Raw genomic sequence first — 19,747 nt, forward strand, 5'->3', positions numbered from 1 at the left:
GCACTTATATAACAGATTTCTTATTTTCACCTTAGTATTTTAAGTATTCTTGCCCATCTGTATCAAGATGACATAGAGGCTCCTGCCTGGTTTCCCTGTACATCCTGTTCCTATGAAATCTTAGCTAGGTCTTTGCACGGGTGTTAAAAAATGGAAGCTCTATCAATTGCTTCTGATGGAATTTATTTTGCTTTGGGTTTGAATTTTAATTACACAATACTGTATGGACAGTAGATGGCTGTTTCAAAATGATTTTCAGGATATGGGTAGCAAGGAAACATTTTTGCTTCATTCCTAGTTGCCCTGAGAAAGCAATTGTGGGCCATACTGTATGGCAAAATATTGCAATGATACAAAAGTAGATGGTGGAATTTTCCCATCGCACCTGCCATGGGAATCAATGGGCAGGACAGAAAATCTGGTGGACCATGCAAAGGTCCGTTGACGTCGGGCTGGAATTTCCAGTCATGGGGTGAGTGCAGCAGGAAAATCCCACCCAATATGTCAACACATTCACTTTGTGCCCAAGGTCAAGAATGTTAGTTTATTGGTACTATAGGATTGTCTTTGTCATGAACAATATTTGGAAAGAGCCTAAACTGGAACAACCAAACTATGCAAGCTTTGTGTTGTGAACTGGTACATCATTGTTGACACAGTCAAAAGCTTACAGCAACATAAATCATTTTCAGAGTTGGCTTCTATAATAACTCCAGGAGTCAGCTGTAAAGGAACAGCGCTTTATTGCACGAAATAAAGTAAAGCAAAACCACAAGCTTGTGGTGAACACAAACAGGTTCCAAATGGGACAATATCACAATGGACCCACTCGGGGGCCTGCTTTATACAGGGCTCGGTATACAAGCTCCACCTGGTGAGTTAAGTACCAATTACCAGGGAACTCATATTCTACGAGTCCTACAGGGAGGTCAATCAGTGATTCCCCACGCAAGTTCTGGGGGTTATCACAGCTTCTATCTCTATCTGAACGCTTGTTAAACTTTAAAGTTGTTACTTTAGCAGTGCTGATGTTAAATCGGCCATTGCTTAAAAACTAAACATGCACACCTGCAGTCACCTGAACAAGCCAAAAATATTCTTTAAAATTACATTCTTCAGTTTTAATGACCAAAAACTCCATCATATGCTGCACTCAGGTATCAATGCCGTGGCTAAGTTGTAGCGTTGTCACAGAGCCTGTGGGGACAATTCATAATCGTGGTTGACACTCCATACAGAATTGAGGCCGTGCTGCACTGTTGGAGATGCTGCCTTTCAGATTAAAATGAGACTCCATCTGCCCTCAGGATGAAAAAGATCCCATGGCACTACTTGAAAAAAATCAGAGGGGAGGTTCTCCCTGATATTCTGCTCAATATTTAGCCTTCACACATTACTAAAATAGATTATCTGATCATTATTACATTGCTGTTCATGGAGTATTGCTGTGTGCAAACTGAACGCTACATTTTTTATTATTACAACAATGACTACATTTCCAAAGTACTGCATTGTCTGTAAAGTGTTTTAGAGTTCACAAAAGCTACTACATTAATGTACGGCTTTTCTTTCTGTTTTGCTTTTCCCTTGTGCCCCCACTAGGAATTGTTTAAAGCAGTCCAGGCACAGAGAATCTTCTATTCTTCCTTTCTACTTAGAGAAAGATTTCACTTGGCAAATCATTTGAACATCAGACCCATGTTTAGAAACTTCTTGTAAGGGTAATCATATGTACAGGCATCATCTTACTCAGATCAAATTTGAACGAGCAAACCAGCCCATTTTCCTGCAGCGCTCAAAAGAAACATTTAGATAAATCAGTTAATGAAATCTGTGAACATCTTAAAGTGGTTCATTTCTCTATAAATGTACAGAAAAATGCATTTCCCAAAACCTAAATACATTTTAAAATTCATTTCACTAGTTCCCTGATGGCTAAGAGAATGCATCCGTTGAATAGCTAAACTAGACAGACAAGAGAAGTTTCAGGCCCAGTCAGCCAGAGTGGCAGTAAAAGTGCTGCATTTCTGATCTTAACAAATACATGTACCAAAATGCAGTAGTTCAGTGCGCAGTAGATCTACATCGAATTATGCCACGGATGCCACAGCCAGAAATAACTGCTTCATTTTTTTCCTTCTGAAGAGCTATCGGAATAACATAACCACAGATCCGGACACCACCCTCCAAAGGACAAAGAGAAAGGCCATCATCATTAAAATTCAAAACAAGTTTCCCCCTGCAATGGTTGCTTTTATTTAATATTGTATTTCTGTCCAAAATAATGATAATTCCTTGAAGCGCAGCTTCGATGTCAAAAGGAAAGAACAGGAATGTCCAACAAATTGACTACCTTAATTTCAGTAACCATTGGGCCATAAACCAATGCAGTCACTGAACTCCAAGTAACTAAACATCATCGTTGCTACAATCAGTCAGTCACTTTACCGATTCTAATGGGTTAGTTATCCAAAAAAAAGTTCAAAATTCTAAATGTTCTGGTTAAGTATCCCATTTTATAAACTTTACCACAACACCCTAAATTATGAATTAAGCATTACATTTATTATTAACCTATAGTATACATCATTTCAGGAAGACAGAAGCAAACATAGTGAACTGGACCAATGTACAACAATCATCTTAGACAAAATATGCCGAAACAAAATTTCCTAATTAAAAAAAAAAGGAAACTTTAGTACTTTATTAAATTCAGAAATTGAAAAAGAAACCTATTTTAAATGATTACTTTAGGATTATAGTTTCAATTCAAAAAATTCAGAAAGATTACTGAACTGCATAAATACTTCCTTCAAAGTTGCAATAATCAAAGATCTTGTCTAATGTCTGACTAGTCTTTCATAATGTTGTTTTCAAGTGAAACAGAACTTTTGCTATAAGCACACACCTTGGAATTAAGGGACAGATTGAACACAGACCATGTATACACCAGCAACTTTCTTTTCCATTGGTCAGTGTTTCTTCCAAGCACCTCCAGGATAGCACGAGGGTAAACAGTATAGTGTTCAGTTCTTGTACAGAAAGGAAACATCTGATCTTAATCCTTGATGAATGGTTTTGCTAAATATATTGTTCCTCTTAGGTTCTTCATCAAGTTTGGACTGCTGGTGTCATTTAATAAACAAAACATAAACACCCATGACAAGGCAAGACAGTGCGACTGGTACATGAAGTCTTGTTCCTATTACTGCAGCTGTAAGGAAACATAGTTTTATTTAGTGATCGGTAATGATGCTGCCTCATTCATTTTTTTCCTTTAAAACTAAAATCAATCTAACCATACTGCAATTTAACAAATCATATTCAGGACCCTCTCAAACACCATTCAGTGAGACATCCCATGGACAGGTAGTACTTGTCGGAATTTTACCATAAAAAATTCTTTATTTCTTTGAGCTTCTCCATCCAACACAGAAGTTCAGATGCTTCATCACAGGGTGGCAGGAAATATTGGCGGGAGCCACAGTGTGGTATTCCACATACTCTCCAATTGTCTGCCCACACTGAAACTAGTCTACAGGCATACAAATAGTAAAAGGGTGATAAAAGGAGAAGCAGGACAAACTGGGGGCCTAATCGGGAGTTTACGCATGGAGGCAGGAGGCATACTGAGGTATTAAGTTAATACTTTGCATCTGTCTTTACCAAGTAGGTAGATGCTACCCGGGCCATGGTCAGAGGAGGAAAGTCTGTCACTAGAACGGTTGGAAACTGATAAGGACGAAGCATTGAATAGACTGTCAGTACTTAAAGTTGACAAGACACCAGGACCAGATGAGATGCATCGAAGGATATTGAAGAAAGTGAGAGTGGAAATTACAGTGGCACTGGTCATAATCTTTCAATCTTCCCTAGACTCAGGGGAGCTGCCAGAGGACTGGAGAATTGCAAACATTACACCTTTGTTCAAAAAAAAGATTGCAAGGATAAGCTCAGAAATTACAGACCAGTCACTTTAACTTCAGTGGTGGGGTTGCTGGAGTTATTTGAACAGGTAACAGAAAGGGTTGATGCGGGTAATGCTGTTGATGTAGTGAACATGGATTTTTAAAAGACATCTGGTACAGGGCCAAACAGATTTGAGAGATGAGTTAAAGCTCATGGAATAAAAACAGTAGCAACGGGGATAAAAAAATTGGCTGAGCAATAGGAAAGAGAGTAATGGTCAATATACATTTTTTTAGGCTGGAGGAAGATTTGTAGCGGCATTCCCCCAGGGGTCAGCATTTGGACACTTGCTTTTCCTGTTATATATTTTTAATCCAGATCTTGTGCACAGGGGACAATTTCAAAAATTTACAGATGATACAAAACTTGGAAGCATTGTAAACGGTGAACAGGACAGTGTAGAACTTCAAACGGAGAGACAAGTTAATGGACTGGACAGATAGGTGGCAGATGAAGTTCAACGCAGAGAAGTGTGAGGTGATGCAATTTGGTTGGGAGAACATGGACAGACAATGCAAAATAATGGGTACAATTCTTAAGGGAGTGCAGGAGCAGAGGGACCTGGGTGTATGTGAGCATAGATCATTGAAGATGGCAGGACAAGTGGAGATAAAGTATTCTGCGCTTTATTAATAGGAGTACAGAGTACAAAAGCAAGGAAGTTGTACTGAACTTATGCATGTCACGAGTTAGACCTCAGTTGGAATATTGTGTACAGTTCTGGGTGCCACACTTTCGGAAGGACGTGAACACATTGGAGAGAGTGAAGAAGAGGTTTACAAGAATGGTTTCCAGGATAAGAAACTTCAGTTATGAAGAGAGATTGGAGAAGTTGGGACTATTCTTGGAGAGGAGATTTGATAGAGGTATTCAAAATCATGAGAGGGTTGGACACTGTTCGGGAGAAACTGTTCCTGCACATAAAAGGATTGAGGATGAGAGGGCACAGATTTAATGTGATGTCAGAAGAAAACTTTCACACACAAGTGGTTCAGGTCTGGAATGGACTTTCTGGAAGTCTGGTGGTAGCAGGGTCAATTAAAACATTCAAGAGGGCATTAGGTGATTATTTGAATAGAAACTATGTGCAAAGGTACAGGGAAGAGACAGAAGAACTGCACTGTCATAGCTCATTTGGAGAGCCAGTACAGACATGGTGGGTTGAACGGCCTCCTCCTGCACAGTAGCAATTCTGTGCTCAAGAAGGGGGTTGTCTGCTCTGCACCTTACCAGAGATCTTGCCGAACAGAAACTTTTTTAAAAAAGGGAACAGCACAGTGGCAAGCACTGCTGCCTCACAGCGCCAGGGACCAGAGTTCAATTCTCAGCTTGGGTCATTGTCCGTGCAGAATCTGCACGTTCTCCCCATGCCTGTGTGGGTTTCCTCCGGGTGATCTGGTTTCCTCCCACATGCTGGTTAGGTGCATTGGCCATGCTAAATTCACCCTCAGTGTACCCAAACAGGTGCCGGAGTGTAGCGACTAGGGGATTTTCACAGTAATTTCATTGCAGTGTTAACGCAAGCCTACTGTGACACTAATAATAAAACCTTTTCATGCAAAGAAAACCTAAAGTTGCAAATAAATATACCACAAAATATTGTCAGATAGGGAAAAGATCAAAGCCCAATTTATTTTACTCCTCAAGATGATTTTACTCTAATCATTTAAATCACATTCCTTGTTCAATTGTACAACAGGAACTTGTTAATCAACAGTGATTAGTTTTAGTACTCAACAATATGCAATACAAACTGTGATCAGCTATGCAAAACTCACTATATGGTGGTTTTATTATTTCTCTCAAGAATAGTGATTTTACCATCTTCTAAATTAAAGTTTTTGTTTATCAAGTTTAAGATGCATATTAGATTACCTTTGTAAAATACACCCCATACCCCTTTCTTTTCGGAAAGTAGCCATTTATTTAGTCGTGGAACTTTCTTTAGGTATGCACAGGTGCATATAAAAAGCAAGCCAAATACCAGGAGTCCATCGAAAGAATATACTACAAAACATAACAGTAAATTTGGTTAAAACTGAAACAGTCTTATATAATTCATTTAAGATGTATTCTTTAGATGTTAATTATACAAAACCTCTTGTGTATTCAACAGAATTTTAATATTGATTCTCATACACAAATCAATGTCTTCATATATCAATTTTGCACCACTTAAGGGTATTAAGAAAAAGTAAAACAGTAAACTCACAGGTTGCAGCCTCAATTCTTTTAGTAATGCAGTTGACTTGCAACAGTTGTGAACAATTAACTGTACAACTTAGCTGGCTGAAAAATTGTTTCCCGATTATACTTGCCGGGTCACCTTGGGTGATGTTGCCTCAAGCTTCAAAGGAAACTGAAGTGCCAAGTAAATGTGTCCACATCATCAATCGTATAAAGAAAAATATTTACAGGTTTGAGACTCTGGCCCAAGGCAAAATGGATGTGCAGTAGATTCACAGGCACAAATTTTACACCGAGGTGGTGTCTCTTCTTCCAGCTGAAAAATCGGGGATGAGCCCACCAATGCTTGGGTGTCTCACTCCAAGCCATATCATGGTCCTCAGGCCATACTGCATCCCATACTTGCCACAAGCCCACAAAAGATGGCATGGACTATTTAGTGAAATATCAGCGACAGTGAGAAAGGGCCCTTAACTGGCCGTTATTTGACTAAAGGCCTCAATTAGCCCAAAGGCAGCGCCCGATTCCTCCCCTGCAAGTAGGGCATGGTACCACTACCACAGCACCCATTTACCCATTTTACAGCACCACCACTGCCCCCCCCCCCCCCCCCACCCACCCCCACTCCACCTGCCTGCCAGCTAACTCCAGGATGGTTGTAAAATTGTACCCATAGTGGTAATGAGAATTTTATAAAGTCAATTTAATAATGATGATATAAAATTGTATATACAGGATGCAATAAATGCCCCTGTAACACTTTTTTAAAAATGTAAAGATACAAAGACAGTCATACAAGATGTACAAATAAAAGTTTTCAGGAACAGAAAATTCCACAGCCAACAGCCTTTCAATTGATCGTAGAAATCACATTTAAAAAGCAAGACAAAGCTGGGCTTTAGCCGACAGACTGAAATACAGTTAGTCTAAGAATGAACCCAGTTTTTTACTAACAGCATTAGACTTCATGGTCATAACAGAATATAGTGAAAGTTCCTGTGGGAGGTTACTGTTAGAGACTGCCATCTAGTTTTATTTATATATTTAATTAATTAAATTTATTGGGCAATGAGCAAAGATTAATTAATAATCGCATTGTAAAGGGGCCTCGAAGCATGAGTGACCAGAAGTTTACATTGAGCTTGAAAATGTTGTAGTTCAATCTGAAACTAAGGTCTTAAATCTAAATATAGGAAACTATGGAGGTATGAGGGGCAAATTGGCTACGGTAGATTGGGAAACTGCATTAAAGGGTAAGACGTTGGAGAGGCAATGGCTAGCATTTAAAGAATTAATACATGGTTTACAACAAATTTACATGCCTTTGAGACATGTTATAACTCAGAAACTCCAAAGTGTTTTATGAAGTCCACCTGGATCATAAGTTTTGCAATTTGAATTTGTCTAGGTTAAGCATCAGGTATGATTCAAATGACCCACTAGGGAGCTTTTATCAAACAAAGTTTATTTATGAATACAGTTAAGCTGTATAGAAAGAAAATTAACAATAACTTTTACCAGTTACAACCAAGAAAAAAAAACATATTGTATAAACCCTAATAGTTAAATACTGTTCCAAACAACAAATCCCATAAACAAAACCGTTGTTACAGGTTTAGCACAGAAAATACAAATGCTCACGTGATGTTGGAACTTAGTCCTTTGCGTGGATGCTGCAGGTCTCATGATACACACACAGGCAAGCTTGAAGTCAGAACAGCTTCCCAAAACACCAGGGAGAGACACTTTAGGTACTAGCCAGCAAACCACCAACAACAGGATTTTCACTCCAGGAAGGCAAAGAGCTTGCTTCCAGCTAGCCAGAAGAATTTACAATCCCAGGGAGGGAGAGAGAAAAAAACTTGCTACTTGACAATCAGGACAGCTTCTGACTAAACCAAAAGTGAAAGCGAATCTTTGGATTATTTTGGGGAGGAACCACCTGACTTTGACTCGTCAATAAATCTTCCCCCTCACAGTGCAGTCATAAAAAAATCCCAGAAAGCACCTGAGGCTCTGAGTAAAAATAAACAAAACCCCACTGAAACCATTGAAGCAGCAATAAAAGGACTTTTAGCAGACAGCTCAGCAACAATGAAAAACCAAAGCTACTTAGCTGCAGAGAACATGATTTTAAAAAAATTCTTAAAGGCACACTAACGTCACAGGCACAAACGCCCAGCAGGAAAGATGATCCAACCATGGCTAACAAGAGAAGTTAAAGATCTGTTAAATTAAAAGGAAGAATCTTGAAAAGTTGCCTCAAAACATAGTAAGTCTAAGGATTGGGAGCATTTTAGAATTCAGCAAACAAGGGCCAAGAAACTGATAAAAAATAGAATATGCAAGGAAATTAGTGAGACGCATAAAAACGGAGAGTGAAAGCTTCCATATGTAAAAAGGGAAAGATTCGCAAAGATGACCCTCTACAGGCAGAGACAGGAGAATTTGTAATGAGGAATAAGGAAATAGCAGAGAAATTAAACAAATACTTTTTGTCTGTCTTCACAATGGAAGATACAAAAATACTCCCAGGGCTAGCGAGAATGTGGAACTGAAAGAGATTAGTAAGAAAGGTACTGGAGAAATCAATAGGACTAAAAGTTGATAAATCCCCTGGACCGGATTCCAGAGTGTTGAAAGTGGGTTCTATAGATTTTGGAACAGTTCCTGCAGATTGGAAGGTGACAAATGTAACCCCACTATTTAAGAAAAGGAGGGAAAGAAAACAGGGAATTATTGACCTGTTTGCCTGACATCAATAGTAGGGAAAATGCTCGAATCTATTATAAAGTATGTGATAACTAGCACTTAGAAAATAATGGTAGGATTGGGCAGAGTCATGAAAGAGAAATCACATTTGACAAACTGGTTGGAGATTTGCTGAGGGCGAAACTAGCAGAATGGATAAGGGAGAACCAGTGGATGTAGTGTATTTGCATTTTCAATAAGATACCACACAGGCGGATAGTAAGCAACATTAGAGCACACGAGAAGGTTTTGACTATAGGGGTATTGCAAGAATCAATGCTTGGGTCCAGCTACTCAGTTTATATCAATGATTTTGATGTGGGGACCAAATGTAATATTTCTCAAATTTGCTGATGACATAAAACTAGATGGGAATGCAAGTTTGCAGAGGCTTCAAGGGAATTTAGAAAGGCTCAAAACATGGCAGATGGAATGAAATGTAGAAAAATGTGAAGTAATCCACTTTGATACAAAAAACAGAAATGCAAAGCATCACTTAAATGGTGAGAGATTGGGAAGTGTTGATGTTCAAAGGGACCTGGGCGTCCTTGTAGCTGACAGAGGTGCAGCAAGCAAGTGGAAAGCAAATGATATGTTGGCTTTTGTTGCAAGAGGATGAGTACAGGAGAGAAGACGTCTTTCTGCAATTGTATAGAGCTCTGGTGACACTGCACCTGGAGTATTGTGTAGTTCTGGTCTCCTTCCTTAAAGGAAGGATATAGTAGCCTTAAAAGGGGACACAACAAAAATTCACCAGACTGATCTTGGGTTGGTGGGATTGTCTGATGAGGAGAGATCGGGGAGACTGAGCTTATATTCTGTAGTTTAGAAGAACAAGAAATCTCATCAAAATTCTGACAGGACCTGCCAGGGTAGATGAAGGAAAGAGGTTTCCCCTGGTTGGCCCGGGGGTGCGGGGGGGGTTTAGAACCAAGGGACATAATTTCAGAATAAGAGGCAATGCGTTTAGGACTGCGATTAGGAGGAATTTCTTCACTTGGAAGGTGGTGAATCTCTGGAATTATCTAGCCCAAAGGGCTGTGAAGGCTCAGTCATTGAGTGTGTATTAAAGACAAAGATCAATATATTTCTAGATATTGAATATAAAGGGATATGGGGATAGTGCAGAAAAATGGTGAAGAAGTAGAAAATCAGCCACAATCTAGTTCAATGGCAGTGCATGCTCGAGGGGCCAAACCACCTTGCCCTAAAGGGTTAACATCAGTATCACATAATACATACAAATACAGGGTTTAAAAAGTATGGATGTTGAGTGAATGTGTGCATTGACTCAAGAATGCAATCAATATAAGATTTGGCTTATATTGGTCAGGGATGGTGTATGATCTGGTGGAATAACTTGTCATTTAATAGGCAATGAGCTAGAGTTATTAATTGCCATAATGGTGTTGAAAATGAAATATATTTCAAATGATCAGGCATTAATAGCTCCATGTTGACTCTCGAAATTAAAAAAGGCAATTATGTCATTTGGCAAACCGGTCTGCATGTGTATTAGGCTACTCTAACACATCAGCTGCAGTGCAAAACGTGGTAGTGGATATAAACCACCTACATTGTATTCAAAGTGTTTTAACAATTACCTATTGATGCACTATGGAACAGGAACTTTATACTAAGTCAACCCACAGAACATGGACTGCAGCGATTCAAGGCGGCAGCTCACCACCACCTTCTCAAGGGTAACTAGGGATGGGCAATAAATGCTGGCCAGCCAGCGATGCCCATATCCCACAAATGAATTTTTAAAAACTTGTGAAGACTAGTTGACTTGTTTTCTGGCATTCATGGTTTTATTTTGATCCTCAATGAAAATGTCGAGAGTAAATCTGATGACATCATAATTCAACAACAGTTGTACTATGACATATAATACGCAATATAGTAACATCTTGCTAAGTGAGACTATATTCAAGATAGCCTTAGAAAGTCTAATTGTGTTAATAATTACAACAAGTGGCTATTGAACATTTTACTGTTCTTTGGGCAAGGAGCCCTTTACATGCCATTTGCTACTGTCCAGCATTAAGATTGGTTTTGTGACCGAGGCCGTACACTATACCTAATGGCCTCAAGTTTGCTGTAAGAATAATGATGAAGCTATCAACATTATTTAGGAGAAATCCAGACAGCAACTTTCTGGCATCTGCACATGTGCAATTAAATGCGGAAATAAAGAAGGTCCTGTCAAGAGTTTCCTTGTTCCTTGAAAGAAACTCAGCATTCAAATGCTTACCCACTAAATGCCCCAAAAAATTGAGGGGATGTCCATTCGAATACAAGTGAACTTTAAACAATGTGTGTATTAATTACTGCCAAAATCTCTCTGCTACTGCAAATTGAATTATACAGGTGTGAAGTTACATCCCTTCAGATTTTACAACAACATACATTTAATATAATGAAATGGCCTGATGTGCTTCACAGATACGTTATAAAACAAAATATGACAAAGCCACACAAGATATTCAGTCAGATAACCAAAGGTTTAATCAAAATGTTATAAGGATGGCCTTAAAGGTGAAAATGAGGTAGCGTCGGGGAAGATGTGTAGGGAAGGAATTAGAGGTTAAGCCGCAGCAAGGCATTTGATAAGGTGCCTCATGCAAGGCTTATTGAAAAAGTGAGGGGGCATGGGATCCAAGTGGACATTGCTTTGTGGATCCAGAACTGGCTTGCCCACAGAAGGCAAAGAGTGATTATGATGGGTCATATTCTGAATGGAGGTCGGTCACCAGTGGAGTGCCCCAGGGATCTGTTCTGGGACCCTTACTCTTTGTGATTTTTATAAATGACCTGGATAAGGAAGTGGAGGGATGGGTTGGTAAGTTTGCTGATGACACAAAGGTTGGAGGTGTTGTGGATAATGTGGAGGGATGTCAGAAGTTGCAGCGAGACATTGATAGGATGCAAGACTGGGCGGAGAAGCGGCAGATGGAGTTCAACCCAGATAAGTGTGAGGTGGTTCATTTTGGCAGGTCAATTAGGATGGCGGAATATAATATTAATGGTAGGACTCTTGGCAGTGTGGAAGATCAGAAGGATCTTGGGGTCAGAGTTCATAGGACGCTCAAAGCAGCTGTGCAGGTTGAGGCTGTGGTTAAGAAGGCGTATGGTGTATTGGCCTTCTTCAATCGAGGAATTGAGTTTAGGAGTCATGAGATAATGTTGCAGCTATATAGGACCCTGGTCAGACCCCACTTGGAGTACTGTGCTCAGTTCTGGTCACCTCATTACAGGAAGGATGTGGAAGCAATAGAAAGGGTGCAGAGGAGATTTAAAAGGATATTGCCTGGGTTGGGGGGCATGCCTTATGAGGATAGGTTGAGTGAGCTCGGCCTTTTCTCCTTGGAGAGACAAAGAATGAGGGGTGACCTGATAGAGGTGTATAAGATGTTGAGAGGTATTGATCGAGTGGACAGTCAGAGGCCTTTTCCTAGGGCTGAAATGTTTGCCACAAGAGGACACAGGTTTAAGGTGCTGGGGAGTAGGTACAGAGGAGATGTCAGGGGTAAGTTTTTCACTCAGGAGGGTGGTGGGTGCGTGGAATGGGCTGCCAGCAACGGTGGTGGAGGTGGATTCTATAGGGTTTTTTAAGAGACTTTTAGATAAATACATGGAACTTAGTAAGTTAGAGGGTTATAGGGGAGCCTAGTAATTGCTACGGTAGGGACATGTTCGGCACAACTTTGTGGGCTGAAGGGCCTGTATTGTGCTGTAGTTTTTCTATGTTTCTAACTGAAAGCACAGCCACCACTGGTGCAACAATTAAAATAATTATGCTCAAGAGGCCAGAATTAGAGCGCAGATATCTTGAAGGACTGAGGAGATTACAGAAATAGGGAGGGATGAGGCTATGGAGGAATTTAAAAACAAGGATGAGAATTTTAAAATCAAGATGTGGCTTGACTGGGAGTCAGTGTAGGTCAGCGAGCATGGTGGCAACAAGTGAACAGGACTGGTGCAAGCTAAGCCATGGGCAGCCGTTTTGGATGGAAAATTATGGAGGGTAAAATAGAGACACCAACCAGGAATGCATTGCAATTTTCAAGTCTAGAGGCAGCGGTGGCATTGAAAGGGACTTCAGCATCAGATGAGCTGAGAAATGGGCTAAATCAGGCACTGTCATTCAGATAGAAATAGGCAGTATTTTTAATTGCTGTAGATTTTTAAAAAATAAAACGTTGTCCCTTTTATCTCTCTCTCATAATCCCACCTTTTGTTTCTCTCTTTATTTTGCTTGCTTTTCATGATTTGGCATCAAATTAAATATTCTAATTTGTGCTTTCTGGTTTAGACTCTGACTCAGGCAGGAATTTTCAATCTGATTGGTTAAGACAATACACAGGTCACTTGCTCTGTTCACTCAAGTCCCAGATCCTTGGTTGAGGGCAACATCCTGATTTATCTCTCTCCAACTTCCGCAAGCGCAAAAGCATCCAGAAAATTTCAGAGCCAGCGTGAATAGAATGTTTACCACTGACCACAAAATCCAGGTCATTTGTATTATGCTTGCAATTGTTATGTGACTGCTGCTCAAGCTAAAAATCAAAACCATGGCTCTGCTTATGGAAGCTCAAGAGCTTGCAAGCAGCCTGGCTCCACTATCATGAGGCCTTGCAGAATTTTCCTGTTCCCTGTGAATTATTGCTTCTGGCTCTTTCAAAACAATTTAATGCAAAGATTTGCACTAGACAGCAAGAAACATTGAAACGCGAACAGAGAAACTGAGCACTTGCATAAAAATTATTTATAATATTAGACAAAATATGTTTACCCATCTTAACTTAAAAGTAATCTTTATGCCCAAGGTTATGCTGGAGGAGCACCACTCACTTTGGAAAAAAAACGTATCAAAGCAGATGTGATCTGAAAATAGTATTGCACAGTCTAAATAAAGAAGCACATGGAACCTGATTGCACACAAGTCTTTTTTGAGCATTAGTCTACCAAATAAAACCCCTGGTAATCAGCAATTTTTGGTCTGATCCACATAAAAATCAAGCCACACTGCTAAACAAAGACATGGAATACACTCACTCTCTCGTTTCCTTCTCTATGAACGGTATGCTTTGTCTGTATAGCGTGCAAGAAACAATACTTTTCACTGTACGTTAATACATGTGATAATAATAAATCAAATCAAAGTTTGTCAGCACTGGTAGCAACTGCCAAACACAAAAGCAGTCATAAAATTGGAGCGCAAAGATCAAGGCTAACACTGCAGTCCAGTACTGAGGGAGTGCAGCACTGTCAGAGGTGCCACCCTTCAGAGGAGACATAAAACTATGGCCTCATCTGCTTGTTGGGGGGGCGGGGGGGGGGGGTGCCATGCTGCCAGATATCCCATGGCATGCTGTGAAGAAAAGCAGGAGAGTTATCCCCAGTGTCCTGGCCAATATTTGTCTCTCAAATCAATATCACAAAAACAGATTATCTGGACATTATCACATTGCTGTTTGTGGGAGTTTGCTGTATTTCCTACATTACCACAGTTACTACATTTCAAAAGTAGGCAATCGGCTGTCAATTTCTCCGAGGCATCCAGTGGTCATGAAAAGCGCTATATAAATGCAGTTTTGTTTCTTTTTCTATGATACAAATAACATTTACCATAGTAGTCCTAGGCCCAGCCATCTTCAGCTGCTTCAATGACCTTCTTCCATCATTAGGTCAGAAGTGGGGATGTTCACTGACGATTGCACAATGTTCAGCATTATTTGCGACGACTCACATATTGAAGCAGTCCATGTCCAAATACAACAAAACCTGGACAATATCCAGACTTGGGCTGACAAGTGGCAAGTAACATTTGTGCCATACAAGTGCCAGGCAACATAGAAACATAGAAGATCGGAGCAGGAGGAGGCCATTTGGCCCTTCGAGCTTGCTCCGCCATTCATAGAATCATAGAAACCCTACAGTGCAGAAGGAGGCCATTTGGCCCTTCGAGTCTGCACCGACCATAATCCCACCCAGGCCCTACCCCCACATATTTTACCCGCTAATCCCTCTAACCTACACATCCCAGGACTCTAAGGGGCAATTTTTTTAACCTGGCCAATCAACCTAACCCGCACATCTTTGGACTGTGGGAGGAAACCGGAGCACCCGGAGGAAACCCACGCAGACACGAGGAGAATGTGCAAACTCCACACAGACAGTGACCCAAGCCGGGAATCGAACCCGGGACCCTGGAGCTGTGAAGCAGCAGTGCTAACCACTGTGCTACCGTGCCGCCCTCTATTCATTATCATCATGGCTGATCGTCCAACTCAATAGCCTAATTCTGCTTTCTCCTCATAACCTTTGATCCCATTCGCCCAAAGTGCTATATCTAGCTGCCTCTTGAATATATTCAATGTTTTGGCATCAACTACTTCCTGTGGCAATGAATTCCACAGGCTCACCATTCTTTGGGTGAAGTAATGTCTCCTCATCTCTGTCCCAAATGGTCTACCCCGAATCCTCAGACTGTGAGCCCTGGTTCTGGACACTCCCACCATCGGGAACATCCACCCTGCATCTACCCTGTGTAGTCCTGTTAGAATTTTATAAGTCCCTATGAGATCCCCCCCCACCGTCTGAACTCCAGCAAAAACAATCCTAACCTAGTCAATCTCTCCTCATACATCAGTCTCGCCATCCCCAGAATCAGTCTGGCAATGGCCATCTCCAACAAAAAAAACACATAACCATCACCCCCTGACATTAAAATGGCATTACCATCACTGAATCCCCATCAACAACTGGGGGGGGGGGGGGGCAGGGGAGAAGGTTGAACAGAAACTGAACTGGAATAGCCATATAAATACTGTGGCTACAAGAGCAGGTCAGAGGCTAGGAATTCTGCAGCAAGTAATTCATCTGGTTCCCCAAAGCATGTCCACTATCTACAGGGCACAGGTCAGGATTGTGATGGAATACTCTCCACTTGCCTTGGTGAGTGCAGCTTCACACCACAAATATTCTTTCCCTCTACCATGAGTGTACAATGGCAGCAGTTTGTACCAGCGACAAGATGCATTGCAAGAACTCACCAAGGTTCCTTAGAAAGCACCTTCCAAATTCATGACTACTACCATCTAGAAGGACAAGGGCAGCAGATACATGGGAACTCTACAACCTGGATGTTCCTCTCCAAGTCACTCACCATGCTGACTTGGAAATATATCACCATTCCTTCACGTTCACTAGGACAAACCCAGAAACTCCCTAGCAGTACTGTGGGCATACCTACAACACAAACTGCAGCAGTTCAAGCTGTCAGCTCATCACCACCTTCTCAAGCGCAATTAGGGATGGATGATAAATGCTGGCGGAGCCAGCGACACTCACATCCCAAGAATTGAATTTAAAAACGTCAACATCTTAACCCAGATCACCTTAGGAATCCTTTCTAAATAGACACACTCGACTATGGCAGACCAATCCAATGTGGCTGAATAGGTAATCAGAGAGACGGATAAGGTTAACCCATTGATCCGAGACATTTATGCTAACTTCCTCTCTCTATTGACCTATTGAGTTGACTCTGATGAGGATGACATTTGGTTGTCCTTGGTCTCATCCACAAAAGTATATAATTTCACAAGTTTCCCTCGGAGGACAGGCACAGCTAATACAAAACAAAACTTAAAACGCCAAGTCCTAAAAAAAAAATTACAAATCATAATATTGTTTTCTGCATCAAATACTCCATTCCCTTCAGTGTAGAGAGCCAGAAGGCCTGACCTGTCGAGTGTTTCCAACATTTTTTGATTTTATTTCAGTCTTTCAGCATCTGAGGTATTTTGCTTTCAGCATTCCAAAGAATGGACCAACCAGATCTACAGTTCTCCAGGGGACTGCTGATAAACAACTAGCCAGCCTGAGTCACTGAAAAGGGTCTGGCAATACAAATTCAATCCATGCAGCTCCATATAATTCTGCAGTTTGATATTAAAATAGGTAGGCTCATGGCATGTACCACTACGTGCAAGTAGAATGACCACTAAGCTTTATGGCTCTGGTCTCTGGCAGTTCAGGCCCCTAAATTCTTGCCAATCTGCACCTTCATTTTCTGGGCTTTGGCACAAAAATAGGTTCAGGCAGTGGGCGACCGAGGTGGTCGTCTGACCTGACAGTCTGCCCCTCTGCTGCGGCTACACGCACGGCCAGGAGTCCTTGGAGAGGGAGCATGCAGAGCCCACAGGCACCATTGAAGCTTTCTGTGCCCATTGGGCCCCACAGAGGCTGGGGTATATTACTGACCCCTTTAATCACATTTTGGTTTGATGTTTGAAGCTTCCTTTACAATCTGTTTTGGGCAGCTCCCCCCACCCAACTTTATGGGGCTGCCCCTTCACTTTATTCGATTTGCCAAAAAGATTGGCAAGCACAGTGTGTCCCTACAGGGAGAGACTGTGCACTCCAGGATTAGACAAAATGAACCTATGTGGACTTCGCAGCCATTTTTTTGGGAACATCTGCAGGGTAGTGTTGAGTTTCAGTGCACGTCAAACATTTACTTGACCCAAAATAGCTGTAACATAAATCACACTGGGTAACAGTCAGTCTTTCCTCAAGGCTGGCTCTCAATTTAGACTATGTGGAGAAGAAACAAAGATATCAAGGAAAAAAGTGACCAGACAACAATAAAATACCATTTCATTCAATCAGGAACCTCATGGGGTTTGTATGTGGTCGAACATGAGATTAAAGAGCCTACCAAACGCCACAAACATTAGCCATTGAGGTGAGTGGCTGGATGCACCCCCAACATAACCACAAAGCTTTTGAAAGTTGAGAGCCTGAGACGGTGTTGGGGAGTGTGACTATTCTGACACCTCCAGCTTAAAACCCAAAAGGTCAGAAGGATTGTGAGGCCCCGCTTTCACGGTCTGTATTCTTATTGAAAAATCAAGATCAAGCTAGCTTTTGCCTTCCTCCTCCAAGGAGGTGTCTATCCTCCCTCAGCTGGCCTGAGGTGGGCAAGCCGCAACCTAACCTGAAACCAACCTCAGCCCCACCCCTCCTGCGCCGCAATTGGTGATAAGAACAAAGGGGCGCCGAGAGCGGCCTGCGGATTGGACCAGACAACTGACAATCAATTGGCGCCCCTCCCCATTCTCCCACCCACAACGCTTCCGCATTCAGGTTTGATTGACCGGCCAGAAGGCTCGGGACCTCCGTGAGAAAGCGGGTCACTCAGGACCGACCCCCAGGGGGGGGCTTAAAGACTCCGAGCCCAGATAGGAACCAGCCGCTCAGCTCGCAACCCGTACCATCAGCCTGACCAGCCAAAACACAGCCCCGGAGGCCTACTTGCCCGGTGCGCCACGTCCTCAAAGGCCGCCCCCTTCCCGAGCTTGGCCTCCAGGCTCGCTGGGCCAGCGCTCCGCGGGCGGGCAGTCGGTGGGAGAGGACCCCCCCCCCCCAATCGGCCGGACGGTTTAATTTGAAAATTTACCGTTGGTCATGACGGCAGCCCAGCTCCTGCCTCGCGCTCTCTCCTCTCGCGCGCGCTCCTTTATGACGCGCTCATGCTCCGGCTCGAGCCTCCAGACCCGAGGTAAACACACACAGACACAGGGAGAAGTAATCAAACCCCGCCCACCGTCCTTCATCGGCAGCTCGATCCCAGCGATACTCACCTACCACTTCCTGTCTGTCAATCAGCTCAGTCATCTGACCAGGTCCTGATTTTTTTAGTTCAGTGGGACTGTCACAAATGTTAGTGCAACCAGACTTGATTTAAAATGGGACATGGAACATTGAAGCAGGAATAGCTCAATTATTTTAGCCCCAAGAGCTATATCTAATTGCTTCATGCAATGTTTTGGCCTCAACTACTTTCAGTGGTAGCAAATTCCACAGATTTAGTTTTAAGTTTATTTGTTATTGTCACAAGTAGGCTTACGTTGACAATACAATGAAGTTACTGCGAAACTCCCCTAGTCGCCGCACTCTGGCACTTGTTCAGTTGAGGGAGAATTTAGCATGGTTGATGCACCTAACCCGCACGTCTTTCGGACTGTGGGAGGAAACCGGAGCACCCGGAGGAAACCCATACAGACACGGGGAGAACGTGCAGACTCTGCACAGACAGTGACCCAAGTCGGAAATCAAACTCAGGTCCCTGGCGTTGTGGGGCAGCAGTGCTAGCCGCTGTGCACAGACACTAATTTGGAGTGACTATTAAATATATACTTCTGTAAATATCCTACAATAGCAGCTGTACATTTCACAGATGATCTCACATTTTTAAAGTTAACTTATTAGTCACAAGTAAGGCTTACATTAACACTGCAATGAAGTTACTGTGAAATTCCCCTAGTCACCACAGTCCAGCACCTGTTCGGGTCAACGCACCTAACCAGCATGTCTTTCAGAATGTGGGAGGAAATTGGAGCACCCGGAGGAAACCAACGCAGACACAGAGAACATGCAAACTCCACACAGACAGTGACTCATGCTAGGAATCGAACCCAGGTCCCTGGCTCTGTGAGGCAGCCATGCTAACCACTGTGCTGCCATGCTGCCCATTTTTGAATGTATTTTCAACAGTGGGGACTCTACCTATGGACATTTACATTTTAATGATTTTCCAGAAGCATGTTAAGACATGAGTTAATTTTTATCTGTCTGGGGCAGCACGGTGGCACAGTGGTTAGCACTGCTGCCTCACAGTTCCAGGGACCTGGGTTCAATTCCTGGCTTGGGTCATTGTCTGTGTGGGGTTTGCATGTTTCTCCCTGTGTCTGCGTGGGTTTCCGCCAGGTGCTCCGGTTTCCTCCCACAGTCCAAAGGTGTGTGGGTTAGTTGCATTGGCTATGCT

The 19,747-nt window shown here is 42.2% G+C and overlaps 1 protein-coding gene across 1 annotated transcript; it reads right to left on the reverse strand.

The window, feature by feature from the left end:
- Window positions 1-726: 726 nt before the first annotated feature.
- On the reverse strand, window positions 727-18,545 carry tmem167b (transmembrane protein 167B). The gene is made up of 3 exons (XM_078242301.1): window positions 18,380-18,545; window positions 5,845-5,976; window positions 727-3,214 (listed from the first exon to the last, which is right to left on the reverse strand). The coding sequence occupies exons 1-3, from the start codon at window positions 18,534-18,536 to the stop codon at window positions 3,132-3,134; spliced, it is 372 nt and encodes a 123-aa protein (XP_078098427.1). The 5' UTR covers window positions 18,537-18,545; the 3' UTR covers window positions 727-3,131.
- Between the last annotated feature and the right edge of the window lie 1,202 nt (window positions 18,546-19,747).

This window comes from Mustelus asterias, chromosome 25 (assembly GCF_964213995.1).
Source record: "Mustelus asterias chromosome 25, sMusAst1.hap1.1, whole genome shotgun sequence".
In the NCBI taxonomy this organism is placed as follows: domain Eukaryota; kingdom Metazoa; phylum Chordata; class Chondrichthyes; order Carcharhiniformes; family Triakidae; genus Mustelus; species Mustelus asterias.